At 45.2% G+C, this 23,112-nt stretch overlaps 1 protein-coding gene across 13 annotated transcripts in view; it reads right to left on the bottom strand.

Annotated features, from left to right (window-relative positions):
- Positions 1 to 23,112, bottom strand: part of RNF216 (ring finger protein 216) — a 77,354-nt gene that overhangs the window by 49,312 nt on the left and 4,930 nt on the right. For 3 of the 13 annotated variants that reach the window (XM_017813603.1, XM_017813599.1, XM_017813602.1), the window contains 10 exons: positions 13,889 to 14,017; positions 12,630 to 12,766; positions 10,757 to 11,635; positions 9,023 to 9,099; positions 5,407 to 5,509; positions 4,421 to 4,585; positions 3,321 to 3,435; positions 2,894 to 3,033; positions 1,918 to 1,968; positions 814 to 951 (listed from right to left, as the gene is read on the bottom strand). In XM_017813603.1, the coding sequence (XP_017669092.1) occupies positions 814 to 951; positions 1,918 to 1,968; positions 2,894 to 3,033; positions 3,321 to 3,435; positions 4,421 to 4,585; positions 5,407 to 5,509; positions 9,023 to 9,099; positions 10,757 to 11,635; positions 12,630 to 12,766; positions 13,889 to 13,955 (1,872 nt within the window). In that variant the 5' untranslated portion in view covers positions 13,956 to 14,017. Of the gene's footprint in view, positions 1 to 813; positions 952 to 1,917; positions 1,969 to 2,893; positions 3,034 to 3,320; positions 3,436 to 4,420; positions 4,586 to 5,406; positions 5,510 to 9,022; positions 9,100 to 10,756; positions 11,636 to 12,629; positions 12,767 to 13,888; positions 14,018 to 18,020; positions 18,200 to 18,275; positions 18,380 to 18,864; positions 18,981 to 23,112 lie in introns of all 13 variants that reach the window. The other 10 variants (XM_017813598.1, XM_017813594.1, XM_017813593.1 and 7 more) reach the window with 7 other exon arrangements.

The following is a 23,112-nucleotide window of genomic DNA, read 5'->3' as shown; positions in this document are numbered from 1 at the left end:
TAGTTAAACAAACCAGGCCTCAAACAAACACTGGGCATGAAGATGCTGTTGACAGCTGGGATCACAGCTCACTCCAAATCCACTGTGACCACGTCTTGGCCCATTATTATTGTACATTCTCTGCTGAGAACCAGCACTCTGCTCACGAGCAGCATGGTGCATTCATTTCAATTAAGTCATATAAAATACAGCTGCCAGTTTATACATTTACATGAAACAGATCCCAGAGCACAACAGCATCCCACAGTTTGAGCATCATATCCTGAGGCAAAGGAGCACATTTACCTCAGCGCAGGCTAATGACTTGTTTATAGCTCAGCTAAGTACCAGGATAATTGCTACCTAAATCAGAGGCTAAGAAGGTTAGTAGTACCATAGAGGTACCAACCCCCAAATTAAGTTGGGATCACATTGATATTATGAAGGATAAACAAGCTAGGAGGAGACCAGCCAAGTAAGAGAGAGATAAGTGTTCTCTGTGCACATACCACTGGTTTATTAAGTAAAAAATAAAACCCAGACAAGTTATTGTTGTTACTATGAACGTTGCAGAAAGTTTTCCTAATAATCAAGTTGCTAAGCACAGAGCACAAAAAATGGAGGTTAGTAACACTGAAATCCTGAGCAAAGATCTCATTGTGAAGTTGTTGGCTTCGCATGATGGTGAGACCGACTTGGATTTCAGGAGACCATTCCATTCAAATATTTCCTGGGAAGCACATCTGTTTTAAGCAACAACATGAAACAAACAGCACTGTCATCTCCCAACAGCAATCTATCCATCTTCCCCTTGTTCAGTTGTGAAATTCTTACCTTCCCAGAGCCAAAAACTGCCTCCTGAGCATATTTAATTAGGCACTCCTTGCAGAACAAGTGACCGTCTGCACACTGAGTCAGCTCTTCGAAGGCAAACTCCCCGTAGCAGCAGCGGCACTCGATCATCTGCCCGTCCTGCAGCCACCAGAGGAATCAGCATCAGCATCAAAACATCCATAGCTATAGCAACACACACACACACACACACACAACTGCAAGCCATAAACAATGCCAGCATTAATCCTAAAACCCAGCAACAGATATACACTGTTCCGTCAGAGATCCTGTTTGGTGGTCAAAATTCCCTAAGCACCACCAGAAACCCAGTTTTAAGTCACTTAACAGGTACTTGCCCTGCTTGACAGGTTCCAAAAAGCTACAGAACATGTGGTAATTAATAATTCTTAGCCTACAGGCAGAGAAGCATCTTGGGTTTGGGAAGCTGCAGTCACAGGGAAGCAGCAGAGTGTACACCACTCATAGGAAAACCCAGACTCAGATCTGTTACTCTCTAAAGGAACATTTACCATCTGCCTGGAGAGACCTTGTCTTGGCCTCTTCACTGCAGGAGTGGAGAAGCTTGCCACTGCTAAAAAGTTCTCCAAAGTTTGAAGAGAAATGGGCACTGTGACCAAAAAGGTAACCCACAGCTGCTGCAGTGTTCTCTAAATTTTCTTGAAGTGAAAGACCTGATTTTCACGTTTTTAAAGAATTTTTTCTGCAAGTGAGGAAGGCCTTCCCACTGGCTGAGCTCCAACAGCAGTGGATCTCTTTTAAAAAACAGCCATAATGGTGGGAGCAAGAGCCAACCTGGTGCTATTCTATTGCAATGTTTGTTCTGAGCAGTGAAGATACAAGCTGAATTACTACAGATCATTACGTGCATCAATACTGTCTTGCTGGCCTCAGCTCTTGTCTACCTTTCCTAAAAGCCAGCCAACACACACTACACAGGTCTTGCCAGCTCAGCAAGAGCAGCACAGTGCAAATACAGCTTCAGAAAAGCTCCATTCCAGAAGCCAAAAGAATCTGTGAAGCGGGAAGTGCAAAATAGTGTCTATGCATAAGGTGAACTCAACAGATCACATTATAGATACTGACCTTCTGATACTGCTCCTCATTCATCTGCAGAGCCAGGAGGAAGTCTGCATGCTGTAAGAGAGAGTGCATCTGTATTTACAGAACAGATAAAGCAATTTTCCAACTCTACACTCATTTACATTATCTCAGAACTTGCAAACCACCATAAAAGGTTCGCTGTCTGCTTATAACATCACTCAGCCCAGCCCTCCAATCCATTAAGCTATTTATGATTCAGCTAAAACAGATGGGAGAAGCAAAGGCAGCAAGAACAAAGAACTAAATTCTATATTATGGAGGGCTGCTGGTTCAGGTTTCCACGGGCAGAGATGATGTCACCCAACGGGCCCCTCCAGAGAACATGAGCTTTGTGTTTCAAAGGAGACACTATCCATCTGCCTAGGAGACAAGGATCTTTAAGGAGCTGCTTTAGACAGGACTGTGGGTGCAGAGCTGTGAATTCAGTCCCTCCTCAGCCTATGAGGGGAAGACAACACACGAGCGGGTGTTGCAGGGTTCTGCTTCAAGACACACAGTTCTCAGCACAGGACAGGCCGTTCTGGAGCCACAGGATTGCCAACTTGTGGAAGGGAGAAGTGAGTGGACAGCCTGCCTTGGGCCTGGTCATTACTCACCACCACCACTGAGATGCAATTACAAGCCCTAAAGCAGCAGAGAAGCCTGCTAGCAGTTAGAGGAAAGAATTAGTTTTTACCACTTTGCAGCAAAAAAAAAGGCCCAGAATGGTGTTTGCACAAGTAGCAGCTGCACATTTAAGTAAATATGAAACTCTGTGCTTGGCTTCTTTCCTTCAAAATTGAGTTACTTGGGAAGAGACATATGTGTTAACAGGTAGGGAAGGGGCAAACATAGTTACTCAATATTTGGTTCAGTGTTTGAATTTCTGTAAGAGACGGATTTTCACATTCAGGGCCAAAACCTTGACAGTTGTTGAAGTTGTTTGCACCAGAAGATCAAAGCAGCTCCTATCACTCACCTCTGCCATCTCTTTCACTTTCTGCTCATAGAATTCCTGCTCCAGCAGCACCGGTGGGAGAAGAGAGAGCTTGTCATAGGACCTCCAGTGCCGTCTCTTATTCTCCAGGAAGAACATCCGCTTCTCAATTTTCACATCCCCTGAAGCAGAGTTAAAGGCACAATGAAATGGGAAGGGAGCAGCCAGAACAAAGCTTAAACCCTTCGTCCTCCACCTGCCACCAGCTGTGTAACTTCAGCATCTCAAACAGCACTGTACCAAGCAGAGGCACTAATGAAGAGGATCTCCAAAACAGATACCAGGCAGTGACAGAAACTCAGCTGTTTTGGGACCACATCCCCTTTTTAAGAACAGTGCTTTGTGCTGCAAGCCTGTTCTGTTCACAATAACGACACAGAGAACACAACACATGCAGCTTGGCATTTACCTTGCTCAAATTTGAAGTCTATATATGAATATTGATTCATTTCTTTCCTCCTTTTTCGTTTCCCACTGGTTTCGGGAGACAGCTCCTGCCATTTTTTGATAGCATCTGAAAAGGCCTAGAAAACAACAGACAGACTTAAATCCTGTGCCTGGAAGAAAGCAAAAGCATATACTTCAAGCTGAAGCACAGTACAAACATTGGTATAGGACTGATCCAAAACTAAAAAGCCAAACACCCAATATAGAGGCAATTTTACATCCTTCCTTTGCTCACCTTGTTATGTACTCATAAAGTAATCATTCCATAAAAACAAACTAGTTGAATGGTACTTCATAATACCTCATCTAATAACTTGCATCACAGTGCAGTATTAAACAGAGTTGTTTTGGGGTTTTTTGTGGCTGGGTATGGTTTTTTTGTTTAAAAAACTGAGGTTAAAAATACTCAGTGCTCAATCAATCAAGTGAAGAGACAAGAAGCTTTTGTTTTAGTTAAGTCATGGAATAGTAGAGAAAGAAGCTCAAGCAAGGGGAGTGTATCAGAGGAGCAGATCCAAGTAAAAAGCCTGAAGCCACACTGACATTCAGTTTGCTGATACTTAAAATAAGTGTCTTTGCATCTCCATTACAGCAAAGCTCTTATGTGGAATACAGGACTCATTCCACAAGTCATAATAAGAAGAAACAGGACATTGAGGCTTGGGCTTCTTTTCAATTACATGCAGTCAGTTAACTAACAGCAGCAGTTAAATGTTTGAAGATTTAGCTAAATGTCTGGGTTTTATTGGCAATTATACTGCACTTCAGCAGCAACCATAGGGGAACACTTCCCAGTTTAATGCATCACCCACCATCATCTAGACAGTGTTTCCCCAGCTCTCCCATTAGAGAAAGTAAAAACTTCCTGCAGCATTCTGTCTGGCCAATAAATTTCAAAAATCTCTACTAAATGGATTAAAACTTCTTAAAAGGAAAGGAAGATTATTATAAAACCCATAATCACACACTAGCAGATGGTACAGTAAGGCAAAAGACGTCTCAGTGCTCTCTGCAGACATGGGAGATAAGCCTAGGAAGGAAAACAGACTTGAGGTGGAGAACCTTTCGTGTGATTGCATAGTGTCCCTTGAGCTCGTGCAGTGCCCACTTGATGTCCTGGCTGCTCAGCATTTTGAAGTCTGCCATGAGCAGGTCAGCTGCCTGGATAAAGCACCGCTGGTCAAGGGGGGCAAGTTTGGAAAAGTCAAAGTAGTCCACTTTAGGCACCTAAGGAGAAAACGGAAGAGATTAAAAGGCTGCTATAAACACACACAAGAACACCCCAAATCGCTCTTGCAGTGATCAGGACCTTCTGCAAGACCACCCAAAATTCAGGTTACGTGGCACCAGTTCTGAGCACCTATGTAACAATCACCTATATAACCAGAGCATGGCATAGGTGTGCAGCCTATTGGTCTGTGCATCTGTGTAGGTGACCTGCACAAGGTAAAATATCATCATCATCATCATGATAAAGGGTGAAGCTTTATTTGGCTCGAGTTTGAGAGATGCTTCCAAGGGTAGAAAAGAGGTATCCAACATTTCTCTCAGGCTACAGAGAGCTACTGCAACATACTCAAAGCTCAGAGAATTTTTTTGTCAAATGGACTTTTAAAAACAACTAAAATCAAGCAGCTGTAGGGAGATTTGCAGTTGAGAGACCAAAAGGCAATGCCTAAAGGCCTCACAAGGGAGACCTGAGGGTCGAGACTACTTCATGGGAGAACGACTGTGGAATTCTTGTCTCAGTTATCAAAATGAACACTTCAGATGGGGCAGTGACAGGCAGGGCAGAGGGGCTCGCTGGAGGCAAAGGAGCAGACACTGCAGCTATGCCACAGCAAAACAGCAGTCTTGGAAATCGTCTTGCAAGCAACTAACTATTGCTATTTAACACCGTCTTAAACATGCCCAGGGGCCTCCTGTGAAAGCACAGCTCAGTCAAGCACTCTGCAAACACACACTAATCAAACCAGACATCCCAAGGTCCACTCAGGCTGAACAGACTGGCCCAGAGGCACACTGGAGATGAGGATACTCTCACTTGCCTTTGTCTCATCTTGGCTGGCAAGCAGGCTGCTGCTGGGATTCAAAACCACTCTGCCTTCCTTCTTTGGGTAATCTGGATTTTCCAGAAGAAAGTTACAAAGTCTGAAAAGATAAATATAGTTACTTCAGGGTTGGGGAGCTCAGGTTCATTTCTCACTTGTCCAATTTTTAGTATCCTGTAATTATGAGGCTACACAGGCAAGTCACAGTCTGCTCTGGAAGGATCAAGGGAGGTCCTAGACTTGAATAAACTTCAAATAAATGACTGAGAATTAAGTAAAAAATGATCAGCTGTGTGGCTGCATAAGGAAAAGCAAATAGATCTGTCTTTCAACAAGTAAATTTACATACATGAAGCTTGTATGGGTAAGCTATTAATCATCTATGGAAAAAACAGCCTAAAAATCCCTACAAAACCTGTGAAAGGCTGAGGTCTTCCTGAACAAAATATTACAGATTCAAATTTGAATTAAAGCCTCTATTCTCAATCTATCATCACATTAAAGCAACCAGAGCAACCTGGTCTAGTGGAAGGTGTCCCTGCCTGTGGCAGGGTGCTGGAATCAAGTGATCTTTAAAGATCCTTTCCAACTCAAACCATTCTGTGATTCCACAAATAAAGCAGCGACAAAAACATGTTTAAACTATGTGTGCATGCAATACACACTCTGAATACAGGTTTCATTGTAATAAAGCCTGAAATTACACCAGCGTTACCCAAATTCCAGTAGAAACTGGTCTGGTGAGAACAGCACTTAGAAAATAATCACTAAAATTGCTGACAAAAATTGCATAATAGCCTGTAAATGCAGCATACCTGAGGTCCTATCACAAATAGTTATGACTGTCAGGTAAATGTAGTTTAAATGACTATTTTAGCTTAGAAAAGACTCAGCAAGCGGTTTCCAAATATGCAATTGCTGGAGACCACAAACACCCCAGCAGCCCTTCTGAAAGGGCAGCCTGCTGCAGGCTGTCGGGCTGAATCAGACTCTCTCAGCTTGTTCTCAGCCCTCACCAACCAGCTGTGCTGGCTGGGTCAAGTAACAGAAGCTGTTCCTCAGTTTCCCCAGCTGTAGAATAAGATCCCTCTGAAAGGAGCCAGGACAAGCAATTAACATTTGTAAAACTATTGGAATGAGAAGGTGCTAGGCTGCAGCAAAGACATAATTGCAGCTAATTTACATTCCTGATGTCAGAAATCAGGCCCTAATTAAGAAATCTGAACTGGCTGGAAGCATTAACCCACTATCAAGGCACGATTACTTTAGCCCTGCTTTCACATTCAAAGCAGGGGCATTTCTTTTTGCTTAATCGGGTATTGACATATTGAGCCAGAAGCTTTTGACCGAGTGTGAATGCTCCCGCACACAAAAGCTGAATAGATGATACCCTGCTAAGAGGAGCTCCCACATCTTATCTTTCACATCAGTTGGGTTTTAAGACGATCATTTGGGGGGGGAAAACAACAAAATATCTCGGCATTAGGCATTTAATAGCTTTCAGCTCCCAGCTCCCCCCATCCCTTTGGTGAAAGATAACTGTTTTAATCCAACACAACGGCAACTTCAAGGAGCTCAAACCGCAGCTCAAACGGTCAGGAATACGTTTGAACTGCCCTGCATGCTGCCATTTCAACACTCAGGGTTTTTGGGGATGTTAACCTTCAGTGTCTGACAATTAGTTAAGTGGGTCCCGGCGCACAACCACACACACTCACGGCACTGTTCATTAATACCTGCACCACAGGACACAGAGCTGGTTAAAAGCCTCATCCCTGCCCAAACCCAGCCACCCTTATTTATTATATTTCAAGCCTGATTCAGCTTGACACACCGTGGAGATCAAAGAGTCCCTGCCAGCGAGGCTGACCAGTGCTTTGACCCATTTGTTCTCACACAAAAGCTGCAGTGACAACTCAAAAGATAGTTTGGTTAAAGGAATAAAAATATCGAGAAGAAATCTTTATCATCCAGTAAGTGGGTAACGCACCACTGAGCAGACACTGTAGCTGCCTACAGGGAAGCCTGGAAGCACCTTTTCATCTCACTGGGTCTGTGGCACACAATGGGAGAGAAGAGATTTCGGGAGCAGAAAGGGAAGGAACACATTAAGACCGATGGAAGCCGATAGTACGATTTAATTCCATCAGGCTTTGCTAAATCCCCGCAGGACACAAAGATGAGTTTTTTCACACAGTCTGCAAGGGTCTTGCAGCCAGATGCCCAACCTCAACAGACCAATCGCTCCAAGAAATGGCCCTGCTGGTCTTCTACACCCCCACCACAACCATCCACCTCGAGGGGCACCCAGTCTGTGGTAGGGACACCCAAAAGTTGCTCCACCACTGCAGGGAAAGCACTTTGGAAAGACAAGAAAAGTTACAGTCTGATGACTTTCTAACCAAGCCCTACTTTGGAGACACTACTTCACAACACAGGCAAAGCAGCAGAATAGGAAATCTATGCCTAATGGATGGGATCATCCTTAGTTCCTCGCCAGTTAACTTATTTATGGCCCAGTACCTAATTCTAAGCCTCACGCACTTAAATACTGCTTAATTAGTGCCCCAGTTAGCTGGAAAGGGCATTGGATTTATACAAGTGAATACTCTGGCAACCAACACCTATTCTTCATTCCTGTATAACGTGTTGGAGACAGCAGTGACAGTTGCAGAGAGAGAAAGAGAGGCCACCAAGCATCAGAAACCAGTCACAAGTGATTTACTTCAAACCACTCTCCCCCCGGTGCTGCTGGTGCCAACACACGCAATCCTTCGCTCCTCCGCTCTGCAAACTGCACCCAGAAGGGCAGGGAGATGATGCAACTCAGCAATAAGGTTAATCACTTTTTTTTTTAAACTTTTGACTCCAACATGACTCCCAGAGATCTCCAGCATGATGAACACTAGGGTACCCCTGAGCCGTTAACACAGCTTGGAAAGCAACAGTCTTCGCACTGATATTTCTTTCAGCTCCTTTTATTTCACTTCTTAGCTCATATTTCTGCTCAGTTCGACCAAAATTAGTACTTCAGCAGATCTCTAGAACCAATCCTACCAGCCCTTAAATGTGCTTGCTCTATTTTATCTGTAAAAAGTGATGTGAGAGAACTCAAGCAGCACCGCTGCTACTTAAGCAAGTAAAGGGGATAAAAGCCAACATCAGGACACTAAATAATGAAGTCCAAGCCAGTATCAGCTTCACCTGGAAAAAGCCAAAAACCAGTGAAATGAAGAGGCAGGGAACCATTTCTCCAACTCAAAACTCAACAACACACCTTCATACCGTGTTTTATAAAAGTCATCTTAACACCCTAATCCTGATACTCATCCTTTTTAAGAACCCCAGTATTAGGTAAGACTAAATTATATGTAATATCTTTAAATTAGCAAGTGATTTTAAAAGCAGAGAAGCTACAGCACAATATCAGAATTACAGAGGATTAAGGAACAGCTCTACTACAAGTAGAAACCAAAACCACTCTGCTCTTTTGCAGTATCAAGGCAGTGCTGAGTCCCAGACTGGATGTGCTCTGGAACAGCATCACTGGCTGGTGTGGACATGGAAATGTGCTGCAGGTTGTAGGACACGTGGTTCTTGGCTCTGTACTTACACATTTAAGTCATAGCAGTTCTTGATGATGATTAATTCTTCAATATATTCCTTCTTCACATCTGGGAATCTTGCTTCCTACAGTAGGAAAAGCTAAAGGTTACACAGGTATTTGAGGAGCTGTGTAGCACACGTAGCAACAGCACCAAAGACAGGGATTTATAGGTAATTATCTGGCACACTCCTGAGACTGGGGACAAAACCGTCAAGAGACCATTTATATCCATCCAGCCTGGCTACTGCAAGCTGCTGGCTTTCCTTTGCTCCACACCATGATTGCTAACAGTTCTTTCTCAAAGGAAGAGTGTGGGTAGTGATGTGAAAGGCCACGAGCCCTGAGGAGAGATTCAGACTCGATGGAAGCAGGGGAGGCACGGAGGTATGACCTACAACACAAGGAAAGCTAATATTTACCTTCGGCCAGACCTTAAGGAGTTCTAGATTGTGTGCTGAAATACAACATTCCAAAAGGAAAAAACCACCATCACAAATACCCACCCAAAGCACCCAGACACACCAGCAACGAGACCAGGACAGACAACAAACCTTTACTGGCATTTCTGGGAAGGCTCTCCCAGCATTTGTCACATAGTAGAGAACACTCTTTGCTGATCTCTCTCACGTTTCTGTACAAGTATTGCAAATGACTGCACCATGTGGTATTTTGCTTTACAAGACTGGACTGGTCAGGGTTGTCAAGCAACTCTGACAATGCAATAGCAGATTCTTACCCATCTCAAACAAAGTCACTGATCAACGAGGTCTTACTTGGAAAGAACTGAATTTTGTTGAACTGCTAGGAAAAAAATAGCAGTAGAAAAAAATAGAAAAAAAGATATTTTCCTCAACCTCCAGTTTTCCCAAGTAGAATCAGATATGGGATGTGGAAGGAAGACCTGGAAGGGCTGGGGGTGGTGTAAGATACAGATGCAGTAGAATAAGCTTGTTTGCAAAAAAATACTCAATAAGGCATCAAGAGGGATCCTTCCTCCCTAGCAATCAAGGGGAGGAGTATGCAAACATTAGACACATGAATCACCACATTCTTATTTTGCTTTATTTTCAAATTTACACCATGTTGCCCAAGCTGCTGAATATACCAACAGATAAGGAGTGCCCTTCTTGGTGGTTAAGTAGCCAGTGCCCCTCATGCCAACCTTCACACACAGAGTCAGCAAGGAGCATGTGGAGTTAACATACATGAGTCCTCATGCTGCTTATCCAGTTACCTTATCCCTCAGTGCTACTGTTTGGAAATCCACACTGCAAGGGCAACTATTACTCCTTGGCCACAGACTAAACTACTGCAGGAGAGGCAGCTGAAAACAGTCATGGTTCTCAGTCATGTGTCTCTAAGCTTTCTCTAACCCACCCTCTATCCCTTTGTCAGTGTTTGGGGTCTCAGGTTTGCTCAGTTAGCTTTACATCCATTCCTAAAACAGCTCTACAGAGTTGTGTTAGGAATCAGTCAAACAAAACCAAACCAGCAGATCCAACAGGGCAGAAGCCTTTCAGGGAACCAACCCGTGTTATTTCACCCCAAACTACAGTTTTCCAAGACAGTTCATCACATGCTCCTCACCTGGTGCATGGCTGAGCATCAGCCAAAGCAACGAGGATCTGCAGCTGGAGCCACCAGGGCTGTGCTCTGAGCACGTGACACTCTACACACCTTGAAAAACCTGGCTGAAAGCATCACACACACAGGAGGCAAACGAGCCCTGGGAATACTCACTGTCTCTCTGATGAGCAGTGCAGTGAGGTCCTGCTCCTGCCCAGCAGCTCCTTGTTCTGGCACGTTGCTGGAGCCAAGTTCCTGAGAGCCCTGTGCGGGGAAGGCCGGGCCCGGCTGCTCGTTGTCCCTCCCTCCCTGCTGACCCGTTTCCTCAGGCGGATGTGCCGGCTGGGGAGAAGCAGGGCCTGGAATCCCGTCCTGCTGTGGCTCCGGCCGGGGGAAGGCTGGCCCAGGAGCCTTCTCTCCATAAGCCCTCAAAGATCCTGGGTCTGCCTCTGGCTGCCCTTGCTGAGGAGCACAACCATTTGCTACAGCACGTGGCTCGTCTTCCGGCATCGGGAAGTACCGGTGTCCCAGCTGGCTGTTCTCCTGGGTCTCCTGGTCCATGGTGGTTGCAGCAGCTGTTCCTTCGAGGTTTTGCTCTGTCTCCACGTTCTCTCGCCATTCCCGGGCTTCCACCTTTTCCTCCTCTTGTGCTGGAAGGTCTGCATTCTCCAGACTCACAGTTTCTGTGTTAACTAGAGGCTGTGGACTCATCTTTACTGGTAGCACCAAACTTGGACCAGGCTCCTGCTTACTTGTAAGTTCAAAGCTGGGGCCATTAAGCTCAGAGGGTCCAGGCTGCTGCAGTGCAAAGTTCACACTCTCATCCCTGCTTGGTCCAGCACTGCCCTCCACCATGTGATTATACCCGTCTTCCTGGCACAGCAGGGCTGAATCCTGCAGATCCGTGCTCCTCAGGGCTGAATCCTGCAGATCCGTGCTCCTCGAGGGCTCAGCAGCACTTTCAGATCCTCCTTCTCCCCCAGTGCTTGCACCCTGCCATGGAGCAGCAGGTCTGATGACATTGGCACGCAGAGGCTGCTGATGCTTCGGGGTCTGAAAAGAACACAGACAAGGGGTAAGTAGGAATTCCTGTCTGCATGTCAGAATCCTTGTTCCAGATACTTTTGCATCTAATCAAACGTCTGATGGGAAGCAGATACACAGGCTGTTTAGCAAGATGCTTAATAAGGCACAAAACGGCAACTCACACATCTTTGTTTCACTGAACTCCATCCTCAGCCTGTCCCCAGGTGCTAAGAGAAAATTTGGGCAGAACCGAGGATGCACAGGACTTTCAGAGTGGAACAATTTCCTAAGCTCACCTCAGTATCCACTTCCCTCCCAGTAAAATAGTCTGGGAACATGGAACTAACTGATGACATATTTGTCTTCTCACCAACTTATTTAAACAAGCAGGAACCAGAGCTCAAAACATTAATCTCTGGCCTTGTTCCCGCCTCTGGCAGACAGACTGCTGTATGCCAACAGAGCCTGAGTGTTCTCTGCTATTGTTTTCAACTAAGAAACAGAAAGCTCAGCTTTGCAACCTATTTTCTGAATGCTTTTGGTTAATTTAATACAAAAGTGGAATATATTCTCAAGATAATATCGATAAGAAATGCTGCAAAAATATAAGTGCATGCAACAGCCCAACATGAATGCAAACAGCATAGAGGAATATTAAGCATACAAGGTGTGTATATAAATCAAACAAGGCATGGATTGAAAACCCACCTTCTATGGAAGATCAAGTCCTCTTACACAACACACCACCTCTCTGGATTCAGACAGACAACTTTATGGGAGCTACAACCTTGGTTAAGTAGAACTTTAGCTACAATGTAGTTTAACAATCTAGTTCTCCTCTCTTGTGCCCAAATATGATTAAATAAAGCCAGCAAAATGCCATCATTTCAACATTATTTCAGACATCCTAAGTAGATTGCTATAACCACACAGGACTCAGAGGAATGCATCAAATGTTTGCACAAGACTTAGCTATGCAGGCCATGAATAAAGCAGAGCAACTACAAGAATGAAAAATTACCTCTGCCAAGATGAACACGTCATCATCATCATCTTCCTCAGGCTGCTGCTTTTCCGGCGTTTCCAGCAACAAAGGTAATTCTTCATCTGAGGAATCTGATATTGTGATAAGGCCTTCGTCCCTGCGGTCTATCCAGTCTGCAGAACAGCAAGTAAAGCTAAAATTAGCTCTTTGCTCAAGGTGAAACTGGAATTTACAGGGCACATGTAGTACCAAAACACCTGAAAGAGCCATCTTCACATCTGCACTGCAGCAACAGGGAAGAAGCACTCAGAGGTCACCGATCCCTCTCCAAGTTACTCTTACAGCCACTCCTCCCGCCCCAGCCCCTGAGCAAAACGCCTGCACAGCCCCAGCTCACCACAACAGCACCTGCAGGAACAGTCACTGGCACTCACGAAGAGGGTCTTCTATCCCAAACTTCAGCACAAGTCAAGGTGCTGCAGAAGTTACTCTGAACAAGCCATACTTCTGCAGAGAAGTCCTGAACTTTCAGTTGGGGGGGGGGGGCACTGCATTTTCTTTTACTAATGTGCAGAGCATTTTAGCAGAGAGATAAGGTTCTCTGTGCAATTTGGCCTCTTCTGGAAGAGTGAGACTTTGCAGGAGTGCTTTATGCAGGGCTGAGATAGGGCCTGTGGCTGTGGGTGCAGAAGATATCCTTCTGTTAGATGACAACCTTGTCCTCAAGGTCTGTCAAGAGTGGAATATAGATGCTACTGAACACAAATGATATATTCAAGGCAGAAACGGAGTTTCTGTATTACAGAGAGAACATACAACTATGCTTTTCCTCAATTTTGACAAGTTTTGGCGTATTTTTTAGCATGAGTATTCGTTTATCACCTTACAGGCATATGGAGAAAGCATAATTTTGAATTGCACTCTTGGAGGAACGGGTGCCAATGCACACAGCCCTATGAGGGCACAAATGCACGGCCAGCCTCTCTCCTGTGGGGACCTCAGGAGGATGGATCCTCCTTGGATCTGCTGAAACACCTCCACACGGTGTTCCCACGAAGTTAGCAATCTCCCTTAAGGCAGTACAACATGAGAAAGACAAGAGCCAAATATTTTGCATGCCTGCATAACATGAAAGAGCTTTCTGGAGGTGGCTAAGTCAGTGTAACAGAGCAGCCTGTGACGGGACAGAACACACCACCAGCAGTTCCCAGCAATGGCACTCCTGAGAGTTTAGTGACTCTGAATCCTGATGGTTGTAAACAGAGTTTTGGAAATAGGCACAACTCAGTACTCACCTTTCCCTCTGTGACTGCGGAAGCTGTTCAAGTTGATCACTTCTTCATTCCCATCTCTCTCTGCCATTTTAAACAGCTGTACCCACAAGTGTCAGTGCCCAGGCATGGCAGGCAGGCTCACATGAGGAACTAGAAGGTAAAATAAAACCAGGAGAGAGTAAGGCAAACTCAACTGCACCCTAAGCAGACTTCCTCAAGACTAGGCCACTAGAACATTTTGAGGCTTCTCCTGGCTCTTCCAGCTCAGTCTTGTCATGAGGATGTTTTTCTGTGCCCCCTTCTCAGTATCTAAGAGCAGACATGTCTGTTTTCTGTTCCAAAAGTTAAGAAAGTCAACTGAAGAGTGCAATCAGGCCTGAGAAGTTTCTCTGGAGAAGACATGAAGATTTTTACAGCTGTGCAATCACAAAGTGAGGAGAGATGCAGTTCTGTCCAGACAGGACTCGACCCCTCCCCATATATGGATCTTCTGTTTCCAGTAAGTCCAAAACCTGATGCACCAATCCACACAGCAGTGTTCCTTCCACCATCAACTGGTGAGAGGGGCAAAAGCCCCTTGCCTGAGCAGTCACAGGGCAGCTCCACCTAAACCTGCATCTCAAGCATCCCAGCTGTTATTACAACCACCCCGTCACCCTTAATGCCATGAAGTCGAGCTCACTTCCACAACACCCACGTTACTGGCACGTCAGAAGGAAGCTGCACCCCTGGCAGGGCAGTATGGAACAAGTCACATTACAGAGCACACTTTCCTGCCACCATCTGCTATCCTAAAGAAGAGATTTCCCTGATTTACAGTGAGCGTTTGGTACAAATTCCAGGATACACCATCTGCTCTCAATCCAGAAAGGAGAACATGACAGGAATCAGGTTCCTTCACAGGACTGAGCTTTTGGGACTAAATGTTGCTACCCCAGCCTGTTCTCAGAGAGGCACAATGAACCAGAGGCTCTCAAACAGGATTAGTGGGACAGAGGAATCACTGCAACCTGAACAGGAGGTTTCCATTTTATGCTCTGTCAGCTTATAGCTCTCAATCCCTATCATGGAGAGGCTGAACAGATGCAGAAACTCTGAGCACAATTTGATCACTGGAAGGAGAATGAAGAAAGTCTTTTTATTGAAAAGTATTCATCTCCTTATTGCAGCACAGAGGAATCTGTACTATTAAATATTTACCGATGCATAAGTTGGAAGAAAATGATGGGTCTGCTATAAAAATCCTGTTTGCTAGTACACAAGAGCAGTATAAATTCCTCCTCAGTAATTCTACTTAACATCCCCTGCAGGGAACAGGACTTGCAGCTAGGGCAGTAAAATGAAGAAATCAGTTCAGATGCACAGGATACAATAATAATAATAAAAATGTATAATTTAGCACTTAAGAAAGCTCAGCAGCTCAGCTCAGTGCCTGAGGCAGCCTTTTCCAGAGGGAACCTCCAGCAGAGAGGTTTCAAGGCTTGGCTACAAACAGCCATGGCTTGGCTACAAACAGCCATGCTCACCTGATCCCTGAACTGGTGATGGTCCAAATTTAGTGGGACATTGGGTGAGGGAACTGCAGAGGCCTCTTCTAACCAGCATTACCACAAATATGCAACCACCTCTGTACTGAGCCCTGAGACCTCAGCAGCACACCCTGGTCCCAGTAAGCAACTCCAAGATTATCATGGGTACAAGTGATGCTTTGAAAGCATCTGAAAAGCAAGATTTTGGCAGCATTTCCACCAGGTTCTTCAGCTTCTGCCTTATAAGGAGAAACAAGTCTTACTTTATTTGCCAGAATGGCATGAAAGCACTGTTCTCATCATTGCAGGCAGGTGCTTGGGAGCTGGGTCACTGTAAGTGTGCTTGGTGAAAACCCTGGCCTTTCTAAAAGGTCACACCCACATTATTACAGTTGTATTTTCCCTGGTGCTCAGGAATAGCTACCACCTAGTCCTGTGTTATTACTCTTCCATCCTTAGCTCTCTGAGTCACTTAGCAAACAAAACCAACACGCTTCTTGCCATTTAAAATACGGAGAAACGGAGGCACAGATGGGACCAGCGTGGCCAAGGTCACCGAGCAAACACTGTGAAGCAGCACTTGCAGGCTGGCTGGGGAGGAACAAGGACATTTGTGAAAGCCACAAATCAGCTCTCAGAGCATCAAGCAGTGCAGACAGAGGCTGGACAGGTGTCTGCTCGGATCTGCTCCAAGCAGAGCTAAGTGGCTGGATATTCCTCCCCTTCAGGGACATGTGGTTAGCAGGGCTGGGTGTGCAGGTAACGAGGGCGGGACAACACTGCAAGTGCTCAGCACAGCCACCAGAAAAATCTTCTCCCAAACAGCTCAAATGGTGCTTTGTCCAATACTGGCTAAACCCCAGCTGTTCACATACAGGAATGATGGATAAGCCACAAGACATGTTAAGGTTGTATTTTCTACAAGCTACTCCGATCCTGTAGAGAGGAGCTTGCACACTTCAACCTTCAGCATTGAGAAAGGGGTACAGGAAATATTCTGAAATTAAATTTGGGACAAAAAACTGTCTACCCTCTCATACAAGACAAAAACGTGCACACATCACCAACACACTCGTGGTGGTTTAAAAGCAGGAATATAATAAATAGCATTAACAGTATACACAGTCAAAGCAACAAAAAAAAGAGCCAAGCCTGGAAAGAACTGGCAATTCTTTCTGCTTCAAAACAGACTGAATAAAAACCCAAGGAGCTTAATAAAGCCCTGCTTTGAGGGTAAAAGCCAAACTTCCACCAAGAGCTAGCAATTCATTTTGTCAATACTCAGTACAGAGCTGAAGTTTAAACAAATATCTATAAGCATGGGCCAGTTCCATCTAGTGGCATGAATAAGAAGTTTATTCATGTTTATAGCACCAGGCCGCCAAGAATGTGAAGTAACAAGATCAAAGCCACCCTGGGGTCTTGCCCTACATAAACAACAATAAAAAAGCAAGGAAGACAGATGGAAAGAAGCTATTCCATGCTACCTCAGTGATTTCAGTGCCTATTTATAGGTAAAGAATAAGGCTACCTATAAGCAAGCTCTAACATGCCCATCAGCTTTTCTGCAATGCAGTCAAGGACAGGAAACTAGAACTGTTCTAAAAGCAAAGGACCTGGCAGCAGCCAGATAAACATTTTGCAAGCTTTTTAGTTTTTCTTTTTTTCTTAAAAGGCTCCCACCTGCACTACAGCACATCAAGCTGGATTTGGGACTGGAATCCCTATGCAGTATCCAGGTGACACAAAACTCATCATGACTTCTAAGACTGACAGTGCAGTGAAGACCACCCCAGTTCCACCCAATTTCACCTCCACTTTTCATATTACTCCACATATTCATGGCTCAGAATCACAGAATATCCTGAGGTGGAAGGGGCCCACAAGGATCATCCAGTCCAACTCCTGGCCCAGCACAGGACATCCCAACCATCCCACCCTGTGCCTGAGAGTGTTGTCCAAATGCTCCTTGAGCTCTGGCAGCCCTGGGGAGCCTGTTCAGTGCCCAACCACCCTCTGATGCTGCACATTCGAGTTATTTCACTGCACAGGCAATAAAATCCTCCCCATTATGGATTTTCCTACAGCAGTTTGAGAGGAGAAGGACCCATTAACAGAACAGCTACTGGGAAAACCAGAGACCGTCAGGGATTTACCTGTAACAGTTCTCTGAACTGATCAGACCTCAGACTGACAGCTGAAGTCACATGTACTTCCCGACAAGCTCCTCAAACATGCAAAAATATAATCCACAAAACCACTGGTCCCAACCACTACTATGACTTAACGGATCAGCTGCTATGAGGTGAAACAGGTCTCGGGAGCACACAGAATGCTTACACAAGGATTTCCAAAACCCAGGCAAAATCCTTTCAAACACCACATTACATATTTTTAGCCTAACCTAAAAATAGGCACCATCAGTGCTGTGCATATATTTAATCTCCTGGTATATGGAGGAGTTTCTGGGCTGCAGTAACTGGAGCAGAACTCAAATCTGCTCCCTCCACCTCACATTTGTGCTGTGATGAGCATCTTCAGATGGTGCTGGAATTTAAAATGACAGTCAAGGGGAGACCCCCCCCCCTCTCCTTACAGTGTAATGTATTTTACCCCCCACTTACAGCATTTGAAATCTGGAACTCCCACATACCCAAGATGGGACTAGACTCAAAGTGTTCTTTCCTGGCTCCAGCTCAAGGCAACAGGACCAGACAGAAAGCACTGCAGGGGAGGTAGGAATTGAGATCCTAAACGAACAGGGGGGAGAGGGGGGAAAAAAAAGAAAAAAAAAAAAGAGCAACTTGAAAGAGATGTCAGCAACATCAAATCACTGTGTTTTAGCCTCTCCCCCACACAGCAATACCACTGTTGCTCACCTACATTGACAGAAGAGCATCAACTCCTACTTTGTGCCTGCGGGCAGCAAACGTGTCTGCTGGTAGCCTGCGAGCAAGGTGAATTCCTGGCTCGTTTCAAGCTGCTAAAACAAAGAGAAGCTACTTAAATAATGCATGGTTTGTGACAACCAGCAAAATGAAAAGCTAAAAATTCAGTCCTTAAAAAATGTAAAAAAAAAAAAAAGGCACAACAGAAGGGAAATAAACCAGCCTGACTTACTGTCAAGCATTTCACCGAAATATTTCAAAGGGTTCACAATTTGCTGGGGGCTGCTCCTTGTTAAGAGTCACTGAGCAAAAGCAGGGAGAGTTTAACAGTGGTTTATCATGTTAAGTGGCATCATCCCAAGCAAAAATTAGAAATCCCCTGATCACAAGCCCAACAAGAACTGCTGGGCACAAACGAATCCCGTTTGCTATTCCAAGGCAGCTACAGCCACAGCATTGCATTTCCCAAAGGGACAGAGCCAGAGGTGGACATTATGAAGAGGGACAAGAGGGATGAAGTCGTCAAGCTTTTCCGGGAGCAACCACAGCTTCTAGTTCCTTATTCCTCACCCCTTCTTACCTAGGAAGAGCAGCACTGAAGGAAGCAATGTTCTTTCCACCCAGGCTCACCACTGGTCACTGCAGAGTCAGCAGCAGATACTCAGATCACATCAGGAGACTCTGATGTGAGAGGGTCTGTGGATTAACAGGGGATGAGCCACATCTATGTGTCACTGCTCCAGACTAATGAGAATTGCTTACTCAGGAGCAATCAAGAGAGCAGATATTTAGAGATTACTTGGCTTCAAATCCCCAACCAGATTTTTCCCCATTTTGTAACTCCACTCAGGACTTACAGGAAATATCCTGGCTGCCTGTACATCACAAGACTTCACTTCAACCTTATTTGCAGTTCATCATTCCATTAAGGTCACAGTATCACTTAATAATAATTTTTAAGTACCCAATTGCCATTTTTATTGCATCTAAACCACAAAGTACAAGAGGAAAGCAATCTGCCCAGTTTTACCTAATTCACCTAACAGTGGGCCACATACATTGACACCAGTTTTCCTCCCCAAACCTGCAAAATATTTGCATTTTCCTGACAAAATCTCTTCTCTGTGAGCTCCTCTCTAAAATGTACAATGTCTTGCAACAGCTGTATTCGTTTTTCACTACTGGGCAACTCAACTGAAAGTTTCAGATTCCTTTGAGCTATTCCCTGGTGACTGGCATCAAGGTCAGCAGCTGGACACTCGAGTGCCTTCCCACGACCCCTGTCAGTCCTGCCAAAAGAAGGGCTCTGTGTCATCACATCACCCTGACCAGCATGAGACTCCTCATTTTGATACAGGCAAAAAACCACTCTCTGCACAAGAGGTAGGGACTCTGAATGAGTCATTTGCCTCTCCTATCAAACTGAGTCCTGAAAAAAGTTGAATTTACAAAGTCTGGTTGGAAAGGAGAGTTAATGCCATCACCTTGAGCAGCTCATTTTATGTGCAAAGTATAAATTCGAGGCTCTGAGAGGAAGAGGCATCCCTGCAGTTAGTTCCTGTTAAGGGCAGTACTCTGCCTACCTCAGACTTCTGGCATGTGCAAGATCATCCAGTATAATCCCCTAAATCCAAAACCTCCCTCCCACATCACAAACACAGGTGCCAGATTGGCATTTCATGTTCAAGCAACAATTCAGGCACCAGCAGCTCAGCCCTTGGCTACAGCACATACACACAAACCCGGCCTCGCTGGGCTCACAGAGCCTGTCTCCCAAACCATCATTTTAAAGAACTGATTTATTCTGATTTTGTGGTATAAGGGTGGAGGGGAATGCAAGAGCACATGAAGCCATGTGACTTGCAGCTCTGTCGCTTCCAGAGCAAGTTTTACTTCCAGTTTTCTTTCCCTGCATTCACGTGTCCTTTGAGCAGTGCCCTGACTCAGACACCACATACAGCTCCAGGAGCTGCACATACCTGTCACAGCTCCACACAGCATTAACTGCAGCTGCCTTCCCTTCCCCACAAACCCAGCAGCCACGTGGAAAAGAACAGGAGAAATGTCCTATGTGCCCCAGGGTACACACCAGAGTGCTCCTCTGTTACTTGTACTTCACAGAGCTCTCCAGGAGAAAGGATTCCTCTCCAAAGCATTTCCTCTCCAAATCCTCAGTAGTTTTTCTTCCTTTTTTTCTTTTCTTTAAAGGATCCTGAATCTCACTTTAAAAGGCTTAACAGAACAAATAAGTCCAAGTGCAACCTTTTAAGTAGTTATTTAACAAGTTGGATGCACATCTTCAGGAACCTTCAGGTTACCATCTCAGCACTGCTTTTCACTGGAGAGGAAACAGAAATAAGGGATTTAAGGCTACTGGGACAGGCTGTGGCATTGACATTCACACAGAGCCTGCTCTGCTCACAGCCCTGGTTGCAGGGGCACTGGTTGCAGGGAGAGCCAGGCTGCACACAAACAGCAAACTGCTATGAAAAGCAGCAGCGAGGGACTAACTAGACCAAAGCCAAGAGGGTTGGAAAGCACAGAGTCAGGTTTAGTTCCAGGACCAGCCAGAGGACTTTAAAATCACAAAGAATTGATAATCTGTGATGGCATCCTGGATGTTGAGAGGCTGCCCAGCAGACCAACTTTGGAAACCATCTAAAACTGCACTTGGGAAGTTGTGCTCCAGAAAAAAAAAAAAAAAAAAAAAGGCATAACAAACCACCAGGAACAAATGTAGAAAGAAAGGTTCAGGTCACACTTAAAATAAAAATACAAAAATATCCCCTATCACAAGAAACTTTGCTTTCAAGCATAGCACACCTCACCTCATTCACAAAGCTGCTGACAACACAAAAGGTGAGACTTGACCTTGAGGTGGCACAGGAGGGAAAAAACCCAACTGACTGCAGCAGCCCACCTTAGCTGAAAGGAAGGTGTCCGTGTCAATCTGCACAGTGCTTTTAGAAGTATTGACTTCAAAGCCTGCCACCGACCATTCCAGGTGTCAAACATCCCAGAGAGAGGGACTTCCAGAAAGAATGACCTCACAGGTCACATACTCTGGTTATTACAGCCATGCCCTTTTTTTAGAGCCATGTTAAGCATCTGCACTTGCCATAATTCCAAAGGTCAGTGGCCAGAAGCTGTGGCTTCACATTCAGAAGGGTTCCACTGCAATGCCTACTTAAGGTGGTCACATTCCCACACCACGGTTTGTCTCCTCCTCTCACACAGTTCCTCCAGCATTTCTTAGAGCTTTGAAAGGAAATGCCCTGGAAAATGTTTTTGTAGGATTCAGATCAGATACCTTCTCTCCCACATGGTGGAAGTGGGAGAACAGAAAATAAACTGAAGGCAGGGAGAAGATCTTAAACTGCGGCCACAGCCAATACCTGACTAACACTCAAACTACACGTGCTCCGAGTCTAAGGTCAGGCACTGCCTCTGAAAGATGCTTTTACACAATAAATTGATAGGTTTAAATATGTATAAGAGCCAGTTTAGAGCCATAATGGGCCAACAGGCCAAGCTCACTCCACAGTGAAACAAGGTTAAACAGCCTAATGTACTGAGAGTAAAATACCAACAGAAACATTGTAAGGCAGGTGCAGCACCCGGGCAGCAAGGCCACGCTCTGCACCAATTTCTGCTGGAAAGGGTAAAAAATGAGCTGCCTGTTGCACTCACAGAAGAACTGCTACTATGTCCTTGCTGCTCCAGCACCTCAGATAACCAGGTGTCAAAAGATTTTCAAGCTGGCTGGCAACAGCTTTTGTAAAACCGGGTTTAGTTTTGTTTGTAGCCACGTGTAGCCTTGTGGCCATTTCCATCCCAGCAAGCTCTCGGCAGTGAAAACCCAGGGCAGCCTTCCAGGCTCACCACATCACATGGCAGTGCCACTGTGGGGTTTAGGCAGAGTGGGCTAAAAGAGCAGAAAAGCAAAGAGGTTGTACTTGAGGCAAGTGCCACTATATGAGAACTGAGAACAGTGAAATTAGATTGTGGCTGGATTTACAGATGCTCCACCTCCAGCATGAGTCTCTTCTGAGACCAATAAAGTTCATGAATGAGTGAATTATCAGCTAAAAAGCAAGGGAAGAAGAACTGCACGTGAACTCTCCAGGTCCACAGTCACACAGATTCACAAGGCTGCAAGGTACCCACCGATATCATCCCAAGGCAAACAAACATTTTGCATACACAAGACACAAAAACCATCACGGGCCACAGCCAAGGGGTTGCCCAGGCTGCAGTCAGAACTTTCACCGAGGACACACTGCTTGCAGGCAGCGAGTCCTGTGCCCACCCTTAGTCACTGCACTCAAGTGTCCAACACTGGTTTGAGCCTTCACGCAGCAGAACAGAAATTCTTTCCTGTGTGTTGCAATAGCAGAAAGATTATTTAACCACCTGGGATGGAAGGTGAGTAAAAACAGCCACGAAGTGCTAAATAAACACAAGCCCATTCAGCTGAGGAGCACCCTCCAGACACTGTGTTCAAGGAAAAGGTGTGTTCCAGCTGCTACAAGCTGGTCTGTGCTAGTCCTGGCAGATCCAAGGGTACCTCCCAGTAGATACACAATGAAGCCTTCTCCACTACAATAGGATTCTGGTTTAACAACCCACAGAGAGGACATGAACTATTTACAATAGCCAAGTTACTGCTCACGGGTCTTGCTCATCTGTAGCTGGAAATCCCAGCAGCAGGGGAGGGATGAATCGCCCTGTGCTGCTGGTTTCCTGAAAGGGAGAGAAAGCTGCTTTTCCTGCCTCCCCATTATGCTGCTGCTGTCATCTCCCTCAAATTGCATTACAGCACATGATG

This window comes from Lepidothrix coronata, unplaced genomic scaffold, assembly GCF_001604755.1.
Source record: "Lepidothrix coronata isolate B3197 unplaced genomic scaffold, Lepidothrix_coronata-1.0 Scaffold41, whole genome shotgun sequence".
Lineage (NCBI taxonomy): Eukaryota > Metazoa > Chordata > Aves > Passeriformes > Pipridae > Lepidothrix > Lepidothrix coronata.
This window is presented reverse-complemented; position numbering and strand designations above follow the sequence as displayed.